The sequence below is a fragment of the Beta vulgaris genome, chromosome 2, assembly GCF_026745355.1.
Source record: "Beta vulgaris subsp. vulgaris cultivar EL10 chromosome 2, EL10.2, whole genome shotgun sequence".
Taxonomy (NCBI): Eukaryota; Viridiplantae; Streptophyta; class Magnoliopsida; order Caryophyllales; family Amaranthaceae; genus Beta; species Beta vulgaris.
In genome coordinates, this window is record NC_079203.1 from 3,521,731 (window position 1) to 3,548,563 (window position 26,833).

The 26,833-nt window shown below is 35.1% G+C and overlaps 3 protein-coding genes across 7 annotated transcripts; 1 reads left to right on the forward strand and 2 right to left on the reverse strand.

Annotated features, from left to right (window-relative positions):
- Nucleotides 1–1,579: 1,579 nt before the first annotated feature.
- On the reverse strand, nucleotides 1,580–11,381 carry LOC104887644 (hypothetical protein). Of its 2 annotated transcripts, none has more exons than XM_048638161.2 (8): nucleotides 11,226–11,381; nucleotides 10,709–10,905; nucleotides 8,056–8,240; nucleotides 7,448–7,515; nucleotides 6,089–6,221; nucleotides 2,720–2,881; nucleotides 2,355–2,624; nucleotides 1,580–2,014 (listed from the first exon to the last, which is right to left on the reverse strand). In XM_048638161.2, exons 2-8 carry the CDS (start codon nucleotides 10,830–10,832, stop codon nucleotides 1,952–1,954), a joined length of 1,005 nt encoding a protein of 334 aa, XP_048494118.1. In that variant the 5' UTR covers nucleotides 10,833–10,905; nucleotides 11,226–11,381; the 3' UTR covers nucleotides 1,580–1,951. The 2 variants fall into 2 exon arrangements, with proteins under 2 accessions (XP_048494118.1, XP_019103596.1); XM_019248051.3 differs by lacking the exon at nucleotides 11,226–11,381 and adding an exon at nucleotides 11,006–11,201.
- A 5,728-nt stretch (nucleotides 11,382–17,109) lies between these two features.
- Nucleotides 17,110–23,017, forward strand: LOC104887642 (reticulon-like protein B16). 4 transcript variants are annotated; one of them, XM_019248050.3, is made up of 7 exons: nucleotides 17,110–17,429; nucleotides 17,563–17,733; nucleotides 18,738–18,918; nucleotides 19,039–19,180; nucleotides 19,692–19,761; nucleotides 21,248–21,326; nucleotides 22,679–22,819. In XM_019248050.3, the coding sequence occupies exons 2-6, from the start codon at nucleotides 17,589–17,591 to the stop codon at nucleotides 21,286–21,288; spliced, it is 579 nt and encodes a 192-aa protein (XP_019103595.1). In that variant the 5' UTR covers nucleotides 17,110–17,429; nucleotides 17,563–17,588; the 3' UTR covers nucleotides 21,289–21,326; nucleotides 22,679–22,819. The 4 variants fall into 4 exon arrangements, with proteins under 4 accessions (XP_019103595.1, XP_048494119.1, XP_010670624.1 ...); XM_048638162.2 differs by lacking the exons at nucleotides 21,248–21,326; nucleotides 22,679–22,819 and adding an exon at nucleotides 20,628–21,241 and having other exon boundaries at nucleotides 17,111–17,429; XM_010672322.4 differs by lacking the exon at nucleotides 21,248–21,326 and having other exon boundaries at nucleotides 17,112–17,429; nucleotides 22,679–23,017.
- A 245-nt stretch (nucleotides 23,018–23,262) lies between these two features.
- On the reverse strand, nucleotides 23,263–26,452 carry LOC104887643 (uncharacterized). The gene is made up of 7 exons (XM_010672324.4): nucleotides 26,117–26,452; nucleotides 25,040–25,088; nucleotides 24,845–24,947; nucleotides 24,643–24,738; nucleotides 24,478–24,552; nucleotides 23,973–24,042; nucleotides 23,263–23,534 (listed from the first exon to the last, which is right to left on the reverse strand). Exons 1-7 carry the CDS (start codon nucleotides 26,384–26,386, stop codon nucleotides 23,460–23,462), a joined length of 738 nt encoding a protein of 245 aa, XP_010670626.1. The 5' UTR covers nucleotides 26,387–26,452; the 3' UTR covers nucleotides 23,263–23,459.
- Nucleotides 26,453–26,833: the final 381 nt, after the last annotated feature.

Here is a 26,833-nt window from a genome sequence, read left to right on the forward strand (position 1 = left end):
TTATTTTCCTATTTTTTAAAGCTAATTAACAATGACAGTAAAACGACGTGGTGCTTGTCAGTCATTTCAACAAATAAAGGTACAAATAACTGCAATGATCATGATGAATTTGAGTTAATAGTTTTTAAGTAATTGTTTATGTCCAACAAATTTTTCAAAGGATACATGAATAATTATGGCTTACACATATAAAATTCAATGGGATTTTTTTTTTGACAGAAGAAGACTAAAATAAAAATTCAATGGGATTTGAATGATCTATATATCTAGATTAAAATTTAGATTTTATGGTGACTTGTATTTGGGGCCAATGAGGGAAATGAGTCAAAGTTTTGAAGAAGGAGAGGCCAAAAAAACAGTATATAATTTGAATTAGAAATTTTGACCCAAACATCTTATGAATTTTTTCATAAACAGAATCTAAAATTATTAAAGCTTTTTTTTCTTATATTTCTACCTCTATACATTTTTATACCTAGGTTTTATTTGATTGGATGAAAAATATTTTTTTAATGAAATTGATTCTTCATGAAAAAACATTTTTTCTAAGGTAAAATGCAATTGTAGACTACTTTTTTTGGTTCAATTCTCGCCTTAATGAATTTCTAAAGTTTTTAAACGACAATCCACCTTTTGTAGGTTGGCTCAATTCTTGCCTTAATAGAAACAAAGGGAAGAATGAAAATGATAAAGAGAGGATAGAGAGTAGGGTAGAATGGTAAGAAATATAGAGAAAGGGGTCAATTAGCCAGATAAACTTAACACTCATTTGTTACATGGGTATTTATAGTAGCAATGACAATATATCGGCATATTTACCCAGAAATTAACAAAACGACTGATTGGATTGCTAATGTTGGTCATTTAGTAGATAGTCAATTGTGTATAGAAGATTGTACTTTTTCCACTCTACAAAACATCCTTGTAACTGATAAGGTGAGAGCTCTCTTCGTACAGAGGATCCCCTAACCTTCTTTTTCTTACCTTTCAATAAAAAAATATAGATATTATACTTACATTCAGGCGACATTTAAACCACTTTTGCGTGCATGCATTATTCACCTCTCCCTTTTCCCCTACTTTTGTCAATTTTCTTTCGTCTATAATTTTTATTCATGTAATGCTATTTTCCACTATCTTTTTTTTGTCTAATTTATTATTTCTCTCTATGTTCAACCTAACTAACGAACTGAAAAACTTTACAAGTGGTTTCCATATTCAATTCAAATTACTCGTGGTTTAGAATTGGGTAGTAAAATTGTTAATGAAGTTATTTAATTTATTGCAAATTTTTTGTAACAAGGTAAGTTGAAGTCTCTTGCAAGGGAGAAAATGGAAGTTGGTCTTGCTATCGCACCACGATAAAGAAAAACATTCCATAGCAAGTTTCTTGTCAACATAACAATTTTCTACAATTCCTTAGAAAATAATAAAACTACAATTTCTTGGGACGATGTACTTTTCTACATCCAACCAAACGAGCACTTGTTTTCTTCTTACAATATCAATATTTGTCTTCTGATTAAGCAATTGAGCTAACATAAAAATGTCAAAAGAATATTATAGAGACAAATAGAACTTAAAAAGCTGAAAGGTATTATGAATTTATATCAAGATGATATTTATAAAATCTATGATGACATTTTGAACTATATTAAGAACAAGACTAATGATTATCTATGAGCATGCCAAACAATTATATGACAAAAATGGTGATAATGAAGGGCAGTTCTTCAAACTCAACTAACAACTGCCAAGCTATTACTGAAAAGCTCCTATATCACCAGCCCATACCTGTTGATGATGATAGCATTATATGAGAATCCCAGCTAACTCTATTTATCTTCACATAAGCAGTTGTCCTAGTGCTCATCAATGGCATACAAAGACGACGATTCCGTCAAACACGTAACCTTCAAAGTTGTTTCGAGGCGCCTCTGTAGATTTCTGATTAGGTAGACCCCTTCTCTCCACTTTCCAGATTTACTAAAGGATCAGACTCATCTCCCTTAACCTAGATCAATTATAGATAAGCCTCAATTATAATTGAAAATGCTCATTGATGAAATGATACAGATCACAGAGAAAACGTTTTTGTATCACGGTCAGCCAGTCAGTTTACACTTCTTGATTCCAAGATATCAATAGTCATAGACTCGTACACAATAGACTATACATTAAGCTAATCATACTTCTCATAATCAAGTAAACTGGAAAGTACTTTTTTTTTCTAGTATGCAAATTCAATTTTGTATTTTTAAAAAAGATCTGAAAACTGAATACGGATGTCAGCAATGAACTGGCTCTAAAAGTAAACCATTTGAAAAAAATAAAAAATTAGGAGAAAGCAGTACCTGATTTAACGGTGCCGCTTCAGTAGCCTTCTTCTGACCTTCTCGGGTACAGTAGTAGGAGTAAATAATCATGCCCACCAAGGCAATCAAAATTCCCATAATGTTCCTCCAGCTAAATGGATCATGAAGCAAGATGTAGCCAAATGCCAGAACAAGGCATGTTTTCAGATGTCCCAGCACTTGATATGTGACAGGGGATGTCTTTCCAATCACAAGGAAAGTACTGAAATTAACGGACACAGAAATCAAACAGGAAAGAACGATGAAAATCTGCAAAATAACAAATGCTTGTCAAAGATATAGTTACACAGAGAAAAGATCAACTGGAAAGAGGTATGCACTGAAATGCATATTTTATTTCTTACCACTACTTGTGTTGTATATTTAAAAGCAAAAACATTTTGATTCGTCAAAAGATTATCTAGAAATGGCCCGGAGATCAACAATGTTGCTGCCTGGTAAGGGCTGGATTGATACAAAAGCTGAGTTGAAGAGACTTTATACTTCTTCTGGATGGTATTAGTCATCTAGTACAATATGGTTAAGATCTTAAACAAAAGATACATAGATGCAAGACAAAAGATACATAGATGCAAAGACATACATATGTTCACTTGTCCAGTAATCCAGACAGCTTACTCTACCATTCATTTATTAAAGAGGGGAAGGGTGCAGGGGAGAGGAATAACATCTACAACATAGAACTCTTGTCCATATCCCTGTTCTAGACACTAATGATAATACAAAGGCGCAAACAAAAAGGTCCTCATAAACAAGTATCTCAACATATTACAAGTGAAAAGGGATTAAAACACTGACGCCAGTATCATACGAAATTGAAAAGCCTTTTACAGATCGACCAAATATCTGCATCAAGCTCAGTCTACAGAAAACGAAATGATGTCCACTGAACTTAATGACTAATGGTGGAGAATATAACATTTTGCTACAGAAGGTTAGGAATATCCATGAAATGATATTACCAATTCTATATTTTCCGATTGCCTAGACTTTCTATAGTTATCAATCTCAGCAATTATAGTCAAGACTCGAGAGTGTTCACAGGTGTAAGACCAAGTCCCTCCCCCAATCCTCGCCCTGCAGCCCCAAAAACATCCACCAAGGTCAGAAAGAACATCCACATAGCAGACATCTCAGGTATACTTAAAATATTTTTTTTACCATATTCCTCTCATAATCAAAAAAATCTTCATGTCAAGATTCATGATCACTTTGCAATCTAATATTCTGAATATGCTTTGCATATTTTTCCAAGCGTTTACTCCCAAGTCTCCAACATTCTACCCTCAATATCTCTTCACTTAGAATACCTATAAATTCCAGTTTGTTCATACTTCATACCCAAATATCTCTCAGAAGCTCATTAACCTGAATACTTGAGAGAAGACCTAAAAATAAATACCAGCATCATGCTATTAACATATCAGAGGTTTCGCAATCATTAAGGTTCATCCTATATCTTCAACAGCAAGTAGAGAAGCCAAACAAAGGAAAGGGGAGGTTTTTGCAACTCTCTGAACTCTGAAGGCGACTTCCTTTGGTGAGGCATGCTATTTGGAAGAGTAAAGAAATGGTGATAATCTGCTCATGCAATGGCCTGTGAAGTGTGGTTTCGGTTCTTTTTGGTGCAAAGTGAAGAGTGGATTTGCCTAACTATAATCACCCATATCTACAGATGAACTATATGGGTTTGGATGAGACAATTAGCATAAGATCTTGGCCGAAAGAACTCATGGAAATTATGTGGATGTTGTAGTCAGGAGACACGGAAGAACATTTTTAGAGAGCAGCGTCTGCTATTGTGTACAGAACTGACTGTTGTTTGTAACGGGGACACTATTTTGTACACATTACTTTCGTAGGGAGTAACACAGATCTATCAAATAATATTATGTAGTTTGACTTTATCTATAAATCATATTGAAAATTGTCAACCCTACAGCGTCATAATGAAAGCCTTGGCAGCTGTCCTTTAATCAGTCAAACCATCACATCCAACTAATTCTGATTTCGAAAAGATTTAGCTTCGAACCAACTTATCTTTAAGGGGGATTTTTTTTTAAAAAAACACAAGAATTTTAGTAGATATTGGAATGAGGAGACATAAGCATAGGAAATTCACTTACCAACTTGACTAATGACAGAGTACCCTAAATCCCCCATGTAAGACCTCAGTTGGTTGTAAACATTCTTGTAGAACCTAACCCATATAGCAACAGTAAAGACTCAAGTCCAACCTACATATAGTTCCTCTAAACAACTTTCACTTGAAACTCGGTATGAATATCTACAAGACTCAAACAGCAATGGAAAAGAATGTAGAAGATCTGCAGTATTTGGCATTATGCATGACACCCATTCCCCTACAAGAAGAAAGAACAGGAAACAGAGATCAAATACTGAAATTAGCTACAAAAACTGCACTTCTGACTTCTGAAGTAATTTTTACAAACTGCATAATAACAGCTTTTCAAATTCTTGAAAGAGCGCAAAAGAATTATTACACTCCTTGTGCTTTGTAACACCATCTTTTAAACCCAAAGGAAAAACACAGTGGTTCAGCATGCCCTGCCAAAGAAGAATCCGCCACTAAGGACTCAGCAGTGCAGAGTGCAGACAGAAGGAATACTTAGAAATTGCATAATTTATCTTACAGGCACTAGGATATCTCCCTCCCCCAGAGCCCCTGGTTTTTCCCACTCTTTTTTCTGCATATTGCCTCTTAGTTATGGATCAACAGGAATTCATCTTAACAGCCTTATAATATCTACAAAATGATTTATATGAATAAAAGTCTTCATATACTTCTCTATCTGATTAATTTAGCACCAAATAAGCCCAAGAAGAAATACTTAGCTATTGCATAACCTATTACAGACACTAGGATTCCTCCTTCCCCCCCCCCCACCCCCCCCCCCCCACCCCCAAAGCCCCTGAGTTTCCCACTCTATTCATCTAAACAGCCTTATAATATCTACACAATGATTCATATGAATAGAAGTCCTTCATATACATCTCTATCTGATTAATTTATCACCAAATAAGCCCAATAATTGTACCAAAATTTCCTTTTAGTTATGCATCAACAGGCATTCATCTTTTTCTGATCCCCCCAGCCTCTGATTTCCCACTCATTTTCTGCATATTTCCTCTTAGTTATGCATCAACAGGCATTAATCTTAACAGCCTTTGCCCATTGCTCTTCTAAGCACGTTCACCAAATCATAAAAGAACTAGGACCATGCAAATTGTCAACAGAAGATTTTACGAAATAACCAGAGTTTTGACTTTCATGATCAAAGTTATTCAGCTTAATACGCTTCCATCTATCACTTCCAGAAGGTCTACAGAAGTTGCAAATTGCAAGGACCCCCCTAATATATTTTAATAGTTGATTGAGAAAACTGTCGTCCAGGACACATTAAATTGCACAGAAAAGACCAATATATTTTTCTCCAACTCAAGGAAATTTATAACAAGATTTATGGCAATGATCTTGCTTTGCATCTTGAGATAAGTATGAAATTTGGCACCTGTCCGCATATGTTGTACATATATGAATTGTGTCTATATCTTATCAACTACTTTGTTCTATTAAGAAAGCTACTGTGTTATATAAAGTTGAATCAAGTAGTCATAAAAATCATAACCGCATGTTCATTCAGAAATAACAGAAAGGTAACGGCATACTGCAACAGTTTTAGAAAGGATACAATCTGTGCTACACAGGTTGTGACCACGGCAAGGAAAGATAAGAAAGATCCAAGAGCATTCAGCTGCAGATCTGTAACAGTGGCAATCCCCACGCCTATAAGAAGCACAGCAAGAGAACTCTGTATGCTCCGGCTGCAAGAAGGGACAGTAAAAAACTTCAGTACAGAAAAAGCTATATACCAACACCAAAAGAAGACCATATTCCAGAGAATAGACAAAATCAGAAACATTAGTGCATCTCAATTTCCATGGTAAATGCACAAAATACTACTGTTCTTAGAAATACTTGTACCATCTCTTTTTGGTGAGGTGAGGCCCCACTAATGCACTATTTCACCTACTCTCTCTTACTTTTATTAATACTTCTGCCACTGATCTCTTACTTTTATCAGTACTCCTACCATTTATCTCTTACTCTAATAACATCATACGGGTTCAAGACAATTATATATATATATATTTTTTACAATTGAAGTCCGTGCCATTAAGAAACGATAGAAATATTAAAGAGCACAGGGAGTAATATTATTTATTCTCAATCTCAGCAAGATGTCTTAAGAAGCATTTGACAGTAAAGTAGTGGCTAACCAAAGTTGATACTAGTGACTGCTTGCAGCTTTTTACGAGCCATAGAGTGCTAGTAGACCCAGAATTTAAGTATGACCTATCCTTGATTCTAGATCATCTCCAACTACAACACTTTGGATTTTTGAGGAGAAGAATCTGTTGTATTTTTCCAAAGTTAATACTAACGAGTAATGACTGTTTGCAGCCCCTAGGCTTTAGGAGACTCATAAAAGGCTATAATACACTGTGTTTGTGTGTAATTGGATCGCGTCCAAAAGCTACTTTAAATGCATTCTTTGCTATCTATTTGAGTGTTATAGTAGTAAGAATTTAGATGGATATGTCAAAAAAGCAGTTTAGAAGAATAAAGGGGTGCTTCCTTTGCTTCCTCAGGAGTCAGGACCAAGTATTAATGTTACTTCCAATTCTAAATGTCTGGAGGCAGTGCAGAAACCATACAGGGTTCACATGCTCAAATTTCTTTTTTTCAAGGCATAATGCCTCCATCTTACACTCAAATCAGATTCGTATTTGAAGGCATCACACCTCCACTAGACAATCATCTACTGCCTAACATCAAACAATAATCCCACTACCGATTCTCCTGCAAGGGTTTGGACTATAAAGAGACGAAAGGATATCGAGATTTAATGAGATTAATTACGATAGATCTCAGAAGCTACAATTTTCTCATAATGTATCAAAACCATTGATGAATGCTGCAGTTAAAATCTCATAAGTTCACCCAGAAAATAGAAGTTTCCATTGCTACTGTTAGATTCTGAACTGACCTGAATTTCTTCTTAAAAAAGACCGTTTCCAGAAATACAGTGCATGGGATGATCGCAAGCTTTGTCATCTGCATAACAGCATTAATAAAAGAGCTTCAATTACTATTTTTCAATAGCAAAACACGAGAAAACGAAACAAAAATTTCCATCTTATAACAGGAGCCAAAAAATCACAACTGAATACATGAGCAGCCAATAAATGTATCAACTGTAACAAAATCTATGATTTATTGGTTTACATCAACAAAACAATAAAGCATAGCTCCAACTTTTACGCATCTCTCGAATTCTTACCCTCTTCTTCCCTATGCTCCATTGAGCACATGGGATCAAGAAACATGAGAAGCATTCCAGAACTTAATAAATACAATAAAATATATGTGTCATTGGTTTACAATGTTTACATTAACAAAACAATTAAGTATAGCTCCAAATTTTATGCATTTCTCAAATTCTTATCCTCTTTCTTTCCTGTACATTATGCCAATAGGATCAAGAAACATGAGATCCACGTCAGACCTTATTAACCCATCTAAGCTTCTCTATTTCAATACAACTTTCAAAGGAGCAAAGCAACAAATGAAAAAAACTATTAGGAAGCTCCATACCTGATAGAAACCAACAGAATTGAAGCCCAAACTGAGATTTAGTAGTCCAATGGAAATTCCATTTAGAATGCCAAACCCCAAAACAGCTTGTCGTTCAAATGATTTGTGTTCAAAAAATTTCATTTTCAAAGCTATATGAAGAGAACAAAAGGTAACAAGCAGATGCCAGCTTGTCAATGTAGTAGCTGCAGATAAACAAGAAACGAACAACGGTTAATAAACATCGTACTCAAAAAATCAAAATCTTGGGCACTTTGGGCAGCTTGTCAAATTTATAATCCCCAGATAGACACCACGGGAGCATTATTAGCAAACATGTAGTGTTACTCTAAAATTCTTTTTAGAAGAGTTGCTCTAAAAATTATTACAAGGTAGTCATTTCAAAAACTGGTATGTATCAAATACTTGCCCAAAAGTTAAGTTTTTGAGCAAAGTAAAAAATGTTGTGCATTTAGGGCATGACATGTCAAACTTTTAGAATGTCTATGACTCTATGATTTCTTGTTATACTAGTTTCTAGCTTTGTCCCTGCACAAGCATACCATCCTACTTCATAGTATCACTTAAAACCTAGAAAGAATAAAATCCTTCTTTATTGGACCGACTAAAATTTTATCCCTCCGAAATGCTTTAAATTTTCAGTGAGACGAGAATCAGATACTTTACCCTGCAACATCTCCAAATGTCATAGAACTAGACAAAACAATTATATAACTAAATTGTCATGTAAACTATACAACTACCAGATCATACAATTTCTTTTTCAATACTTCTCCTGTCATTAGTTTTAATTAAAGAGTATTCAAGTGGAATAGACTTAACTTGCTGCAATACCAAGAATCATTGTGGTCTTGCTTATGCCTCTAGGATGTCAAAAACTTAAAAGCCATCCGAACATTTTTGTCTTACCAAAATCAAGGAATTCTAGGAATTAATAGGAAAAGAATACATCTTTGAAACTTGAAATAACAATATGTTCATGAAGGTTGTTGAGTTAAAATCAACTCTAACAAAAACACCGTCATTTTTACTTCATAGTTTGTAAAATTGTGGAAATTCGCTTCTAAGTCGTAATTGTTACCAAAAATGTTTTTGCTCCCTTCTTTCAAGGATGGAAAGGAGTAGGGCTGTAAAGGTGCTAACTGACAGCAGCCAAAGGGGAATACAAGCCACAACCGATATTCAACAAAATATGCATCTACTAAACAACACTGCAATCCATCTATTGTGGCAGTAACGAATCAATCAAGTTACTAATTTCATACCATGGTAGATGGCTAGACAGAGTTATGACATCAAACCACGAAACTCCCAACACAATATGCAGGCTGCCAAGTACTAGACGTTAAAAGGACAAACATGTGATTATTGTAATTTATACATGTATGTGTGTGTGCGTGTGTATCCCACTGACTCTAGGGAGGGTGAGTATGTTTCATCGTAAATTTTCTTGGTATCAAGGGCCTAAAAAGACCCTAGAATAAAATTCTCAAACACTATCAGAATTTTCATTCTTGTGTGATTTAACCGTATTTCCAGGTACTTACAAGGTGTAAGTAACTCCATTCACGGAGCAGCAGGTGATAACCTAGTGGTATTGGCATCACCTCCGATCCCAAAGTCAAGGGATCGAGTCTCACCCCTTGCAAGGAGGGATCCCCAATTTTCCCCCTTACTTGCAAGGAACTTCATCTTATCTTTGAAAAAAAAAAAAGTAACTCCATTCACGGGTTGACATTACACAAATCCAAGCATCACTCTTTGGTCATGACCTAGGTCAATGGTAATTAGGCAGTGGCCGAATAGTTCCCGGTCTACTCTTGGATATGCAAGCTTCCAGGGTCCAAATCTAATCTCATAGTGCTAAAAGAAGCAACCAACTGTTCTTAAGTCCTATACTGATGCAAATAGCCATTTGTTTGTCCTCTATTAGTGATGTAGGTGCACTACATTCCCATGGAACTTACGCTCCTATTACTTCTTTATGATAATGTTGCTTCCCAATCTAATGCTTCATGTCCACTGTCAGCACATTAGGGTGTCTGATAGAATCAGTCATGGTGATCTTGTTACTCTCTAAGTTAAGGTTGGCTAACATATATATAAGCACCAACTCTTCATCCTATATAACTTCTCACCAAGTATATATACATATATACAAGCACCAAATCTTCATCCTATGTAGTCTCTCACCGCACTTATGTACTCTCATTGTCTACAAGCCTCACTAACAAGGATTCAGGTTATGCCATTCTGATGGAGAGATCGCCATATAAAGCATGGAAATATAATCCCACTTGACATTTTCCCCAATTCCCACATCTCATAAATGCCAGAGCCCTTTCTAAAGTAAACCATAAACCCCTTTCATTCCGAAACAACTCCAGTTTCTTTTCATTTCACCAGATAAGATCATCAACTCCCAAGTAATAGACTTTCTCAGCAGACACCAAATCAACAACAATTCAGCTTAAAGCAGGCCACATTTATGCATTAAAATAACATTAACAAAACATAACTTTCCATCATGAATATAAAAAAAAACCCAAAAAAATTCATAGATTATGAAAAAAAAATCAGAACTCATCAACCACACAATTAAACTAATAAGAAAAAAAACACCCAAATGTAAAATTTAGAAGAATTTACTTACCAAAATGAAAACCCAGAGAACTCATAAGGGCTTTATTGCATATAACAATAGAAACAGAAGAAACAACTGAGAGACTCAAAGCCCCAATTGTTCCAAGCTGAAATCCTACCCTGCTTTCACTCATTTTCTTTATTTATTTTTTTTACTTTTTTTTTTCTCGTCGGTGATGATCACTGATTAAACCTCCACTTCAAAGTCTACCCACAAAAAAATAAAACCAAAATTAGCAAAAAGAATCAAACTTTAAAGATTTAAGACCAAAAAAAACTAGTACAACTGAAAATCAAGTAAACCCACCTCAGATTTTTGTGAAAGATCATGAAATTTGGCAAATTTGAGGAAATGTAGAGCAGATCTGATTGGAGTAGGAAGAGGGTAGCAGTAGGAAGGTCATGAAAAATGTAGTAGTATTTATTAGTAATAAAATTGTTACAAAGGAGGAAAATAAAAATGGGGGGAGGAAAAATCAGAAATTAAAATAATCAAAGGGGAAGAAAAAGAAAAGTGAAGATCTTGCCTTAAAATGAAAGTTAGAAATTCCGAGTAGAACGTTGAGGTTGCGCTGTCGATCTCAAAATGTTGGTAGTAGTAGAATACTACCTAACACCAACTAGCCAAGGATCTTCTTTTGGGTCTTTCTAACTTCTTTGCCTCACTATGCTTAGACGTGGGGAGTTGCTTAATTTACATATTTATATTATATTTCGTCCTCTGTTTCTATTTGTAGTTCTTATATGAAATGTCGAATAAGTTTTAGCTCAAGTGGTGAGCAGTTTGATGTCGCATAAAGGATATCTCAAGTGAGTTCGAGTCTCGCCGTATGTAGAAATTCTTATTGGAGACTCACTCGTCCATAACAGGTGTGCGACACAGGTCGATCCGTATGAAATCGGAGCTAAGCTCTGGAGCTGGGTGTACTATGCGTAAGAAAAATTACTTATATGGAATGTCTCAAACCTAGAATAGGAAACTCGTAACTGTATAATAGTGTTTCTCGGTAATGTTTAAGGAGAATAGTATTTATTATGTGGGATCTTTTTAGTACTTTTGATGTGTGTTTTGGAAATATTAATTTATCATATGTTTTATAGATAATGTAATAAAAGATACTAATGGTTAGAGTTTGTCTTGAAATTGTGAATAAGCAACTAGAAGTAACAAAAAGAATTTGGATGGAGTATTTGAAGGAAGTGTAACGAAACGTAACTTAATATTGATGGAATAAAAAAGAAATCTGATTTTAAGTAGTTGAAAATTTTATGTATTTCATTCTTTTATTGTTAGAAAAAAGATGATTTGATTCCTTTGAAATTCAGATTCTCTCTAGTTTATAATTGGAGTGTAGAGATTTCAGTTGATTCTTATATATTAAAGTCAACATGAAAAATAATAGGGAAATTCTATATGGTGACCCTCAATTTTTTTAAATTCTATTTGGTAGACAATTTTTATCTTTCCTCTATTTGGTAACCCTCTACTCTATTTTTTAAATTTTATTTAACCTTATTGTATTTTAAAATCATTTTTAAATTTAAAAACTGATTTTTTTAATTACAAAAAACTGATTTTGAAATTTAAAAAAAAAAACCCAAATCCTCCCCCACCATTACCACCCATCCCACCCTCCTTTCCCCTCCCTTACCCTGTGACCACCGCAAATAAAGGCCACCCCTACCCTTCCCTTCTCCATTTACGGCGCCCACTCAATGTTTCCGGCGACGCCTCCCTTTCCCTTCTCCATTTCCGGCTCCCCCTCCATGTTTCCGGCGTCCCCTCCTCTTCCCTTCTCCATTTTCGGCCCCCCTCCATGTTTCCGGCGTCCCCTCCTCTTCCCTTCTCCATTTTCGACCCCCCTCCCCTGTTTCCGGCACCCTCTCCCCTTCCCTTCTCCATTTTCGACCTCCTCCCTTATCGAAAATAACCCCCTCCCAGAATCCACTCTCTTTCCCTACTCCTGCAAAACCACCTCGACGAAACCGATTCCCTGGAACCTTAACCTACAGGAAAAGCGGAAATGGAGTAGGGAGTTGGGGAGGGGGTCGAAATTGAGGACGGGGTAGGGAGTTGGCGTGGCCGAGGTCGGAAATGGAGAAGGGAAGGGGAAGGGGTGCCGGAAACAGGGAAGGGGAATCGGAAATGGAGAAGGGAAGGGGAGAGGGCGCCGGAAACAGGGCTGGGGCTCCGAAAATGGAGAAGGGAAGAGGAGGAGTCGCCGAAAATGGAGAAGGGAAAGGGAGGAGGTGTCGGAAATGGAGAAGGGAAGGGGAAGGGGTGCCGGAAACAGGGATGGGGCGCCGGAAATGGAGAAGGGAAGGGGAGGGGTCGCCGGAATTTGTTGTGGTCACAGGCTAAGGGAGGGGAAAGGAGGGTGGGATGGGTGGTAATGGTGGGGAGGATTGTTTTTTTTTTTTAAATTTCAAAATCAGTTTTTGTAATTGAAAAATCAGTTTTTAAATTAAAAAATGATTTTAAAATGCAATAAGGTTGAATAAAATTAAAAAAATAGAGTAGAGGGTTACCAAATAGAGGAAAGATAAAAATTGTCTACCAAATAGAATTTTAAAAAGTTGAGGGTCACCATATAGAATTTCCCAAAATAATATTATATTAAGAAAAGACAAAAAAAGGATATGACGGGAAATATAATGGGTAATATTATAGTACTTCATCCGTTCCAAAATGATTACAACACTTATTTTTGACACGGAGAGGTAGGAGGGAGTTGGAAGTTGGGTAATCGTATTTGTGCTACTATTTATGTTTTTTTTTTTTTGACAGGATACTATTTATGTTAAATTAAGGAGAAAAAATTTGTTTTGTGAAAGTTGTCTCATATGTCGGTATAACTTTTTTCCATGTATTGTTAATTTAATTAAAGAACTACTAAAAAAAAGTCAAGTATTGTAATAATTTTGGAACGGCGAAAGACAAAAAGTACATTCAAAAGAGATAAGATTAAGTTGAGATAGTGGACCTAATCCAAATACGGCACACTAAAATGGAGTAATAGAAGTTGAAACTATCCTTTAAAGGACGGAGGGGGATACAATTTATTGTCAACTTTCATCAATGTATTTTTACTTCGTTTTTATCCATAATAAGACAAATAATCGATAAATAACCCAAATACGTTACCAAACCACCGTAATTTAAATGATCAAATATTTTTTTCGCTCGCTTTAGTTATACTAGCTAGCTTTTAATGCACGCAATGCGTGCGACGACATTTCTCCCAAATCAAACCACTACTCCTCCAATTACCATACTCATATTTCTGAATTTCACGCAATATTTTTTTCTCTCTATTCAATTATTGAACATCATTTTCATCAATTTCCCCCAATTCAAACCATACATTCGATTTTTTCTCTCTCTATTCAAGTGAAACCGTCGATTATTAGCTGAGGATTATCTCAAACAAGTTGTAGAGTTGGCTTTGGCGGTCATGGAATTGGCTTTCGCGCAGCCCGTCATGGATCGCCGAGCTTACTTGCGGTCATGGTCCAAACTCTGCAGATTATGTTGTAATTCGATTATGAGCACAATTTTTTGATTTTAATATATGGGTTTAAGTATTTTTTTTTATATATTTTCCCCAAATTCGAGTTCTCATACTATGGCTCAATTTTTTTAAATATTTGGGCATGAATATTAAAGTTATATTAACGAAATTTTATTTTTTGATTTTAATATATGAGTTTAATTATTTTTTTTCTCAAATTCTTTTTAACATATGGGCACAAAAACAATTCGAGTTCTCATATTTTTTCTCAAATTTTTTTATATCCAGGGCACGAATATTGAAGTTACTTTTGAAGAAATTTCATTTTTTTTCGACCATTTATGATGTAATTTTAATTTGAATTTCAACTATATTCGAATTAAATTTTAAATAAACTGTAATTTAAGTTAATTTTTTTTTTTTGAAAAAAAATGTAATACAAGACATATCCGTAAGAGTTATTGTAATTTGAGTTTAGTTTTACTTGAACATAGTACATATTTTTAAGATTTACTGAACATAGAACATCACACATAATTTCATTTTCAATAACGAACCGCGTACCTGATTTACGGTAAAGAATCGGCAAATTTCAGAATTTTGTATTTGAGAATGTCGCGAAGCTGTAATCTATGAATAGAACTGATTTTTTTGTTTGTTTGGAGTTTGTGTTATGAAAAAATTGATTTGAGAGGATGTTATGCCGTGTAATTATTTTTTTGTTTTTTTATCCATATGAGCCACGAAGGCAGTACAAATAAGGGGATGGGGGATTCGAACTTGTGACCTATCGTTCACAGCACCTCAATCTTAACCACTAGACCAAGACATCCTTGGTATGTAATTATTTTTTTTGTTATTGTATATAGTATTAACGTTTGGTAAGTTCTTGATTATGAATCTTTTTATTGACAGGTTTATATGATTGAATCTTATATGAGCTCATTGGGTTCAAATTTGATTTGATTGATATTTTTGTTTTGGCAAGTTTATGCATGAAATTGAGTTGATTAGGTGGCCAGAGAGGCATTTAAGTAAATTCCAAGGAGGACGCCATTGCTCTCCCTTAACTTATATAATAGAGATTAAATATTTTTTTTGAAAGATGAAAAACGAAAGACAACTATAAATTACAAACAAACATAGGACACATAGACTTCACACATTGTCTAGCAATCGTGTGATCTTGATGCACATCTCTCTGATCAAACTTAACAACCATGCACCAATCAAATTCCTTATCAAGCGGTAGAATTTGAGAAATTGTCCATAGAACTTAGAAGATTGATGGCCACCTGTTGTTGCCCATGTAAGAAGAAAACAATGTTGGTATAATCTAAGATGAGGGAGATATGTGTAAAATGTTGTTGTTTAGCCCATATTAATGTTTGGTAACATGTCTGGGCTTCAGCGTCGATAGCAGAGTCAGCTGTCCTGAAACTACCACCCCCCTTTGTTTGTAGATAAGTCTTATGATGTATGGACACTCTTTACCGGTCGATGTTTCCCGTTTCCGACACTTTAAACGTTTCCGACATTTTAAGACATTTTTAGAAATTTTGAATTTTCTTTGAAGATAAATTGTGAATTGAAATGAGATCGACAAGTTTTTTTTATCACTAGAAGAAATATTTTCGACTCAACCTTACTTTTTCCTTTCAATATCTTTAAATCTCTCAAAATGTAGCCTAATCTACTATCAAAATTGTAAATTATGTGTTTTCTAACGTTTCCCCCACGTTTTCTCACTTTAAAAATTTGTGTTTCCCCGTGTCTACATGTCCCCGTGTCCGTGCAACTTAGGATAAGCCTAGGTTGCGCACTTGGTTGTTAAGGTATCATCTTATACCCATACATCTTGTACGCTTGTTCCACGCACCATCAAAATGAATTGTATGAGTAGAACATCCTCTAAAAGGACACCAGGGGAATGAAGGAATTGGAGCTCTCGACATTGAGCATGATCTTGCAAAGTAGCCAAATCATTAGAACAATATTCGATCAAATATTTAACCTTCAGAAGAGTAGGTAACTCATGTCGAAAACTTCGATGATTCCGATGAAGCCACAAACCCCAAAAAACGATAATAAGTTTGTGTAATCGAGGTTTTTCTACCCACCCTCGCTATAAAAGTGCATGACATCATGACATGTTTTATGAAGTTACATAAAACATTGTTTCATTTAGATATGTTTTTCTTTTTTATATTATAATCTATTAAATTAAAAAATTCAAAGATATTTTCAGTTCAATTATATGACTATTTTACGAAACAAAAAAAATGATATTTACTAATAATATGTTTCTTTCTTTTTTCTATTGTTTACTTAGTTAAGTAATCCATGGAAAACAATGAGTGGTTTCACATTAGGAGGAGAAAATAATTCCTTAAATTTTCATATTAGCAAGCACGTAATTTATGAGCCTGTCAAAAAAAAAAGTACGTAATTTATGAGAGATGAAAAAAAGTATTAATTATTAAGGGAATAAAGTAAAAATAAGTAGTACTTCAAAAACTGATGAATATGGGGAGTGAGTAGTCTTATAAACGAAGATAGTGCATGATATAAGGAAAAATATGCGATTTTTTTTGTTAAATGTATTTGTCATCTTAATCGTTCGACGTCGTTTATTTATTAAGACACTATTTTACTTTAAAGTAATTTTCATACATTATGAAAATGGTTATGAGCAACTTAAGTTCAGGCTAAATATTGATCTTTTTCGTAAAAGATCTAAAAAGCATGTTTAGCCATGTCCAAATTAGTGGGCTTTGGCACAAAAAATTGGCTCGAGATTTTGACGAAAACGGGCTATATTTTTTTTTTGCCTAAAGTCCGATCTGATCTAAGATGACCTCTACTCTAATTTATAGGCAAAAACATGACCAACAACATGCTAGCGTGAGGTGTTTTCATATCATCGTCATCCTACACCAAAAGTCCAAAACCATTCACATTGGTTGTTGCATAACGAAAATCCCTTTGCTGACGTTTTTTTTGGTTTAGACACTTAGACCCAGAAAAATTAAAAAATTAACAAAAGTTTCATCTAGATTCCCGTTTTTGGTCGAACCCAGAAAAAAAAAAAAGGAAGAAAAATAAAATCAGGGTATCACGGTCAATTGGGGTTACAGATTTGACAAGGTTGGTTGAGTAAATTCAGCGTTTTTAGACCTTCATTGATGCTTCAGTAGCTTTCAAGTCATTCTTTATCAAGTGGGTATTTCACCTTTTTTTATCTTCTAATTGTTCTAAAAAAAGGGATAATCTTTGTTTTAATCTTTAGGTGTTTGATATGATTCGTGTTATTTCTTGTGAATTGAAAGAATTTTGGTGGCAAATTTTGTAGGGTTTATGTTTATTTGAAGTAAAATCATGGAGAATATACAAGATCATAGTAATAGTGAGTTAGATGGAGAAGAAAGAAGAGATGTGGGTAGTACTTCAACGTCTTGTAGCTCAGTTTACCGGTTATTTGGGAGACAGAAACCGATGCATCAGATAATGGGAGGTGGCCAAGGTAAAATTTTTCTTACATACTTGACCAAGTTTATCATTAGTTTCTTGATTATTGAAGTTATGGTTTAATCTGTGAGTTTTGACTGGTGAGTTTTATGAATTATAGATGTCAATTTTCTTTTAGCAATATATGTGTGCTGATTTTGGATTGTGAATCTTAATTTGTGTGTTTACCTTTCCCTTTTAATTTTTGTATATTCACTTATGAATTAGTTTTATTTGTTAATGTCACTTTTGGGAACTCTTTTGCTTAAGGGCTGCCAAAAAGTGGGTTACAGTTTTTGTATTGTGAAACTTTGGTTCTTCTAGCTGGAAGAGTTTGAATGGGAGAAACAGATCTATATTAAGCTTTTCATGTTTGAATGTATTGATTGTGTTATAAGACATATTTCCCGTAATCAGAATCAATAAGATATCTTGTCTTTGTGTACGTTACCGGGATTACCTATTATGCATTAACACTTGTGCATATGCACCTTAGAGTTTGGTGTAAGGAAAGTGAAACCCATAAAACTTTGTACATTTTAGTTTGCTCTAAGATCATTCTCCTTATACTGTCTTTAAGATCGGGTCTCGGGATTTGATGGTTTTGGAGAATCTATTGAAGAAAGGATGATCGGAGTAGGATAGTCTGGACTTCTTTTTTTCTTGATATGAAATTGATGAATAACTGTGTCGATCCTGCCTTGAATTGGCGTTTCGACTGATCCAACATGGGTGAAGCCGTGGAGGTAGCTAATACATTGTTAGTGAACTACATGAAGTCCAGTTTGTTATTTGTTTATTGATTTCCTTTCTCTTTCTTGTATCTGTTGTAAGTCCATTCACTTTACTTTGAGGGTTCCTTTATACATCAAAATTATGTCAAACTTCAGAGGCCTGGGTTGTGTAATCGACATGGAGACTTCTTAGTTTGAAAATTCAAGATTTCAGGACTCCAGCGTATTTGTTTCTGTTATCCTGAAGTTGCATCTGGTTGATTTACATTTCGTTCTCTGTGCTTAGCTGCTGATGTGATCTTGTGGAAGAGTTGGCACTTGTCATGTGGGGTCATTGTTGTTGCTACTGTCGGATGGCTATTGTTTGAGCAGTCTGGGTTACCATTCCTATCAGTTTGCTCAGATGTTCTGCTGATATTGATAGTTTTGCTGTTCCTTCGTGCCAATTTTGCTGTCATGACAAATAGGTTTGGTTTCCCCTCATTTCTTTTTCTTTTTGGATATTTATCTATGCATATTCTCCTTGTTGACCAGCTCTCCATGTGTTATGACTTACTAGTATTACATGTTTTTTTAAATTTCTGCAGACAGTTGGAAGAACTGCCTGAACTAGAGTTGTCAGAAGATTTGGTTATCTCTGCTGCTGCATCATTTCGTGTCAAAGTTAACTATTTTCTGTTGATGGCACATGATATCACTGTTGGCAAGGACTTCAGACTTTTCTTTACGGTATGATTTCAAGCTGTCAAAGCATCAATAATTTAATATAATTGATTAATATCCTCAGGCTGAACCATTCCTAATTAGCTGTATAAATTGGTGTAAAGTGCCTAATCGTTGTATCTTTAAGAAGGGATAGGACTAGAAGTTCATCTATGCAACTTCCCTAGTTCCTTAAGCTTCTCCTGTTTGCTTACTCTGCTGCATAAGCTCCCTATGCCTCTTCAAAGCCTCCAGACAGGCTTGTATTCTATTGAAATTTCCGGAAAGAACCAGTATAGTTTTGGTTGCATAGAGCGTGATCAAAGCATACTATGTCACACATTTGTCTCCCCTTTACTCATTATGAATGAATTAAACGCTATCTATCTCGAGCTTTTTTGGGCATTCTGATGCTTATCAGTAAACATTTGTAGGTTCCTTATGCATCTTGTGCACCTTTTGATTTCCTTAGTCACTTATGGATGATAGTGGCTGATTAGGGAGTAAAGCTGCTTACCAAAATGTTTTTTAATCTCAGGTGGTGGCCGCCTTATGGCTCTTTTCTGTTGTTGGTAGCTTATTTTCTTTCTTCACCCTTGCTTATACAGGTATGAAGATTTATCCTTGCTTTTATCTTGCAATTTTTGATGTATCTTTTTGATGCTTTACTATGTGTGAAGTTGTTAATTGTGTTTTTTTTTAATCTCAGCATCTGATGTGATAGGCTTAATGATTAATGTCATAATAATCTACTGTTTTAAACATGGCAGTTTAGAATTCTTCTATGTTCCTGGTAATGTCGTTGACAACAATAACAATTAGAAAGCACCACCTAGCATTGATCATGTCATTGGCAGCATCTGGGGAGGTCCTGATGTAGGCATCTTACTCTTGTCCTGATTAGACAATTAGTAAGCTGTGAGACTGCCTGAGTAAGACCAAAAAGAAAATTCATTTCAGTTCATGTTTCTGAAATTACAAAATTATCACATGCCTAGCATAGTATTTCTAGCTTTGCCAAAATCATGACAAATTTGTTAGTTTTTGTGCGAAAAGCCATGTTTCCGGATCAACGAAATATGATTGCATTTCAAGCATGGTGAAATGCAAAATTTGGTGCTTATGTCCTGATGATTCTGATATGAAGAACTGGTGAAACTGGTTTGCAATTAGATGCTACAGATCATATTGTGGTGGAGACTTGGAAACCCAAGTGCAGTTTTGTTTTTCTTATGTTTGTTTTCGTTGATTAGTGATAATCGTGCTTGGTAGTCTAGTTAATAGCTGTTGCATTCTTGTGATGGCACTTAGTTCTTGTGGCGGAAGTGTTTGGGCATTTGAGGGGAAATTTAGGTTTTTCTAGGTCGAATCTGACCATTTTTGAAAATGCACATCAGCTCTTTACTTTTAAGTGGTTTTCCAGCCTGTTGATAGCTTATTGAAGCTGTATCATGAAGTTTTTGAATATGTTTAGGTTTCTTGACTATGTGGTGGCTGAAGATAGCTTAAGGAGCAGTTTGTAAAAAAGTTGGCTTTTAGGCTGCTATGGTATATGTAGCAAGGGAGCAATTATATTCGTCCTGTTCTTTTTGGTGGAGGAAGGGGAAGATTTATATCTAGGTTAACAGACTTGGGATCCAGCTGCTGGTGGGGTATGGCGAGGTCATGATCATTGCAGTCTTACCAACTAACATTCTGTAGGTAGAAATTCCTTGAGATGACATTCCGAAAACTGTCAAGGCTGACAACATATAATATAATGTGAGAAAATTATTTGTTTGAGAGATTGAGGCTTACTGAGGCATCATGATTCATGATAACTTCTGATGCTGTAAGGCTATGATTGATTTCATGTTTGAGATTGCTATTTCCCGTACTTTGGAAAGAATAATCTTGGTTTCAGCTTGCTCATAGCTGAATAAACACACGTTATAGCAGCAATCTTGCTCTGGAAAATAATTTGGTTTCTGGGTTACATAAATTCCAGCTATCTTGTACTTGAAAGCGATTGTTTTTTATCTTCAAGAAGTTGAAAGATCATAATTGTGATTTTCAAAAACACCTCGCACTTTGATCTGGACAACACTTATTCAGGTTTTATAATGGGAAGAGAAGATGATATCATGTTTCATTGATAACAGAGATGAAGGGCAATAAGGCATCAGCAGCAGCAGTAAGAATTTTTCTTTGGCTTTTATTTGTTGTGAAGTGTATTTAGATAGGCTGGCAAAGGACCTTTATTTTAACAAGCGCAAAGGAATATTAGCGCTTTTAAGCCACTGAAGAGGACATTAGTTTTTGTTTTTATTTTTGAGTCAGACATTTTAAATTATCCTCAAACTTATTTTGGGTTTCTGGCGTTGGGTGCCTACTCTCTTCTTAACTGTCCATGGAGTCCCTCATCATATAAAGGATTAGGATATTAACAAAATTCACCAGGCTGAAATGCAATGCAATGCCGGCTTTCTTCCGAGCAGCAAGCACCCCCTTCTGGAATTATAGGTTGATGTGCTCAAGAAATAAGATGTTTCGCGACCATTTTCATCAGTCCATACTCCATAGTTTTGATCAATGAACACTGGATATCTTGAGAACATAGGAAATGTAAATATGTGAACATGTGTGATTTGTGATGGGTAGCTTTCCCCACTGGGTAGAATTGTTCAGCACGATTTTACCTGTATGGTAAGACACCTGGGTATCAAAAATTTGGTTATTCGATTCACCGGGAAATTAAGATGTGGAAGAAAACCCTTGTATCATATGACTTTCACATTCATAAAAACCAAAAAATGGAAATTGACAATGATGTCGAACCGGCCTTAAGCTGTTCGTGAAATTAGAATTGATTAATCTCTAAAATTCGGTGCTGGAAGTCCTTTATGTGAATCTGTTTCGATCATTTAACCACTAAGCTCTTTTAGTCTCTACATCTAGAACTTTTTTTTTTATCATTTGAACTATATTTATATTTGTAGAGCTATTGTCTTGTTATATGTATTTTGCCTATGCATCACTTTTTTACTGATAAATCCCCTTCTTGCTTGGCTTATCTTCTTGATTGATGCCTGATGATGAAGATTTTGTGCTTATTCTCGTAATGAACTTTCCTGCTGGCTCTATTGAAGTGCATGCTTTTTTTACTCCCTTCGTTTCACAATAGCTGTTGGCCTACGACATTGATGTTCTCCAAGTTAAAGGTCCCCCTTGGAATGGGATCTTAATTTGTGGTGATTAAGATGAGGAAGAGGGTATCTTGCAAATGTTTTCTTCTCAAATACAAGGTTCTATTACCTCCCCACCGCAATTACTTGAGGAACTTTTTGAATGATTACTTGGAGCTTCTTGATTCAGGGCACAGGATCTTGAGAGCGCTATGTTTAAAGAGTCTTGTTAATTTCATTAGTTATGATGAACATGCATTCTTAATTAATGTCTCAAGTGTGCCTATTGACTTCAGATATCACATACTAATAGGAGCGGCTTTTGGTATTTCCTCACTTCTGAGCTGTTTGTTGTTCACAGGCACAATCATTTTTGTTACAGTTCCAGCTTTGTACAGCCGATATGAAGAGCATGTCGATAAATTTGCAGGAGTTCTACACCGGAGTTTTTCTAGACAGTACAAAGTTGTTGATGAAAATATTGTTAGAAGACTCCCCCGAAGTATATCAAAGGACAAAGATGAATGAGTGTTGGTTCAATTTGTATAGGAGGTTGGTAGGTTTTTGTCAACATAAGAACTAGATGTTATTTGTAGCTTTCAAATATCTTTCTAATGCTCATTGCTAAGTACAATTCTGTGATTACATTCTTTCAAACAACAAGATAACGAATGATGTACATTTCTGGTTGCGCGTTGAACTTTTCCCTTTGACACTGACACGATGCTAGTTCAACTAAAATAAGCTCCGTGTAATGCCTTCTATCCCTTATTCCCTTCTCCAACAATCTTACCCTTCTCTTATAAATTTGCTGAACCGAAAACACAGCATAATATGTGATGTATACAGACATCAGTTTATTTAGCAGCTTATTGCAGAAGTATACATTTACATTACGACATGAGATATAATGAGCACACATGTTGACAAAGATTAGCAGAGGGGTGCAAGAAGCAGACATCAATTATGGCAATTAACCATAAACTAAGCTTCAAACCAGAAAGTATTACAATATAGTTTCAGTTCTTATTTATGAATGTGTTTTCTCACAGCAGCTCAATGCTAGACTTCAGAGCCTTTGTTGGTTATACAATCTGAACATACTAGATTCAAGTACAAGTCTGTAGTCATGAACAATAACCCTATTTTTCAACAATCGCCTTCGCTTTGTCCAACCAAACATTGTATATGTCATCTGAGAATAGTACAAAAGAAACCTGCATACAGGTTGAGATCGACCCTATTAGTATTGTAGTGCAGCAAAGTATAAAGAATCCATTCTCACACAATGCCATACAGCTTACAGATGTTTTATTCACCAAATTTTAATATGAATTACTTGGCTAGCTATACAACTAAGGTAGCAAGACTAGCAACCAAAAAGGGTGAGGATTTTCATTATATCATTTTATTTTGGGGAGCGAGGAGCCGGGTGTAGAGGAGAAGATTATTGAAAATTGGACACATGACTCTAGATCTTGAAGCTAATTACTTATACAAGTATACAACAATATAAAAGGTGAATTTGAGGAAAATTGGATTATCATACTCATACCCAAGGAGAAAGCAGATAACTACACGCAGTAGTTTCTTGAAGTAATTGATAAGAAACTACTAGGAAAAGAATCTGACAGTCGTTTATAGAAACTTGGTACCTCCTTAAAGTCGTTGGCAAACTCCTCAACTGTGGATACGGCTATGGTGGCTGCTTCATCAAAAGGATATCTGAAATAGAGAAAATATTTTCCAAGTTAAAACAGTAAAGAGTGGCTAATATTTTTGCAGACTAGAGAGATTCATGAAGGTTAAAAATTTCAATTAACTGTGTGGTACAATAATCAAACTTCCATTGCAAAACATCAGCCTACTTTAAAAATGTGGTTCATAATGTCAAGTCACAAACTTCGGATGTAAGCAAAGGAGACAGAGCATATACCATCACGAGCATCACACACTGGAGTAGTTAACAATGACTAATAGCAATTGTTACTTTAAGCTGCTAGGATGAGTAAATCTATGAATCTGTCATCGCATGTTCTGCGCAAATCTTTCTCCAGCACTTACAGAAAATTCGAAACAACTTTTTTTTTTTTTTTTTTTTTGAAAGGAATTCAAAACAACTCTAGGAAACATTATAATGGTTGAACTCAGACAACTTACCCATAAACACCACAAGATATTGCAGGAAAGGCAATGTATTGAATATTGTTCTCCTTTGCAACCATCAAACTATTTCTGCATGGGAACCCATGATGGATTCAGACAATTTAAGAAGACATAAACACAAAGCTGACTGATAGCACAGACTGAAGCAAAAAAGCTTACCTGTAAGCATTCTTCAGCAAGACCTCAGGATTTTGTACAACATCATATATAGGCCCAACTGTGTGGATTACATGAGATGCAGGTAATCTGAAACCACTGCACGGTGTCGTGAATACTTTAGCATATAAAATGGAAAAACACGAAGAAGATAAAATTAATTCATTGAAATACAAAATAAAAATTAGAAACTTATGATACACACGGAGTAATCCTCGCTTCTCCAGTGGGACAGCGAACTCCAGGTCGAACCTCAGGTACTTTATAACATGCTTCTTTAAGTTCTGGACCAGCGGCTCTGTGTATGGCTAATCAAAGAAAAATATGCAGTCTTAAAACATGTCCAAAGGCTCATCTCGTTATTTTAAAGCACTGCTCAATGATCGTAGACTTATGGTACCTCCATCTACACCGCCACCACCCAACATTCTCTCATTTGCAGCATTAACCTATAAAATCACGGCTTCTTTAAGAACACAAAAACCGATATTTGACTCAAGGTAAGTATATGTGTAAAGCACCACTTAAAATTTAGAGTGAGAAGGGACAGAGCAAGTCTAGATCACCTATGATTCAACTATTTAAGTAAATGATTAAATGCATTTAAAAACTTATCTCCAGAAGAGGACATTTTTTGCCAAAACCTAACACAGACGAATTAGTTTGACATCGGTTTAGAGCAACCGCATGCGTCCAAGAGTACCAAAGTTTCAAAACAACTCCATTATAGCTTCCTTCTGTACATTCTTGTCCCGACATCTACAAATTTTAGAAAAGAATCTCACTATATTTTTATTACAATGTTGTTCATGTAGTCTCTTTCTGTAGTAGTTAGGAGTTCTCTAGTATCATATCGTGTTCGATTAACTACAAGAACTTTGAAATGAATTTAGAGCTGGAGTAAAATCAATGACAAAATTAAACTAGCAGAAAGAGAAAACTCCGCCAAGCAACAAACTTGTAATCTCCATGGCAAAATCAATGAATTCCACTCAACATAATCAAGCAAAACAAAAATTGATCTTTCTTAAGTTAAACTAAATCACATATTCCACTCCATGAACATTCAATCCAATCAATGACGGAATAATCAACAATGACGAAATGATGAAATCAAACATTTGATTATTTGATAAGTAAAATTATAGTCATGTATGGTCTCAATTTGTAGATTCATAGTATCAAATTCTAAATTGGATGGAATAAGAGATATTGACGCTAAAAAAACAGCTCGAAAAATGTGCAAAAGCAAATGTAGCAAGTAGATAAAGACGGAGTAAGTAATATTTAAGTAGCTAACCAAAGGAAGCTTCAGATAACAAAAGCAAATAAATTGCAAATTTTCACACATTACTACAGTATTAACACGCATATACTCAAACAACGATCAAAACTCGTAAATCAAAAAAACAAAAGCGAAATAGAATCAAAGATTAAAGCAATAATTAGAATAAAAAGAAGGATAAAAGGGACTAACAATGGCGTCGGATGAGCCATCGATGGACCACTGAGTGATATCGCCCTTCTGAATCTTGAGAGAAGATGAAGGTGATAAAGCCAATTTAACGACGCCATTGTTGTTATCTCTTGAACCTGCTTCAGTTGACATAGCCGAAACCCTAATTTTTGAGAAAATGACGGATGAATTTATGGCGACGAAGGGAGTAGGGAAGGAGAGAGAAGAGGGAGGAATTGAGAGCGAAGTTGGAATGGAAAGGAGTCTGAGTAGTGATGTTGTTGATCTCATTTTCTCATTTTCTCATTTTCTCATTTCATTTGGTATCGAATTTGGACAATGGTGGATATTGGAAATTTGGAGAGTGATACTTTAATATAGGGCTCGCAATGAGTTGAGACAGCTCGCGAGCTACTCGAACTCGACTCGGTCAAAACTCGGTCAAAGCTCGACTCGAGTGAGCTCGACTCGAGCTCGAACTCGACTCGACATGTTAACGAGTTGAGTCGAGCAACTCAATACTCGACTCGAAAAGCTCGTGAGATACTCGAAAAAATTATATAAATATTCGAAAAAATTATATATATATATATATATATATATATATATATATATATATATATATATATATATATATATATATATATATATATATATATATATATATATATATATAGATTTGGGCTCCGGTGAGAATAACATGGTTATGTGAGAATACATATCCCTGCCCTTAGATCC

What these genes read in the sequence shown, in the direction of transcription:
- LOC104887643 (XM_010672324.4), bottom strand. Translation starts at nt 26,386, where the DNA reads ATGAGATCAACAACATCACTACTCAGACTCCTTTCCATTCCAACTTCG. An exon ending in ATGGCTCATCCGACGCCATT is followed by an intron (nt 25,089 to 26,116) that starts GTTAGTCCCTTT and finishes GTGATTTTATAG; the next exon opens with GTTAATGCTGCAAATGAGAG. An exon ending in TTGCCAACGACTTTAAGGAG is followed by an intron (nt 23,535 to 23,972) that starts GTACCAAGTTTC and finishes ACCTGTATGCAG; the next exon opens with GTTTCTTTTGTACTATTCTC.
- LOC104887644 (XM_048638161.2), bottom strand. Translation starts at nt 10,832, where the DNA reads ATGAGTGAAAGCAGGGTAGGATTTCAGCTTGGAACAATTGGGGCTTTG. An exon ending in ATTCTGTTGGTTTCTATCAG is followed by an intron (nt 7,516 to 8,055) that starts GTATGGAGCTTC and finishes GCTGTTATGCAG; the next exon opens with ATGACAAAGCTTGCGATCAT. An exon ending in TTTTTTAAGAAGAAATTCAG is followed by an intron (nt 6,222 to 7,447) that starts GTCAGTTCAGAA and finishes CCCTTCTTGCAG; the next exon opens with CCGGAGCATACAGAGTTCTC.
- LOC104887642 (XM_010672322.4), top strand. Translation starts at nt 17,589, where the DNA reads ATGGAGAATATACAAGATCATAGTAATAGTGAGTTAGATGGAGAAGAA. An exon ending in GATAATGGGAGGTGGCCAAG is followed by an intron (nt 17,734 to 18,737) that starts GTAAAATTTTTC and finishes CTCTGTGCTTAG; the next exon opens with CTGCTGATGTGATCTTGTGG. An exon ending in ACTTCAGACTTTTCTTTACG is followed by an intron (nt 19,181 to 19,691) that starts GTATGATTTCAA and finishes TTTTAATCTCAG; the next exon opens with GTGGTGGCCGCCTTATGGCT.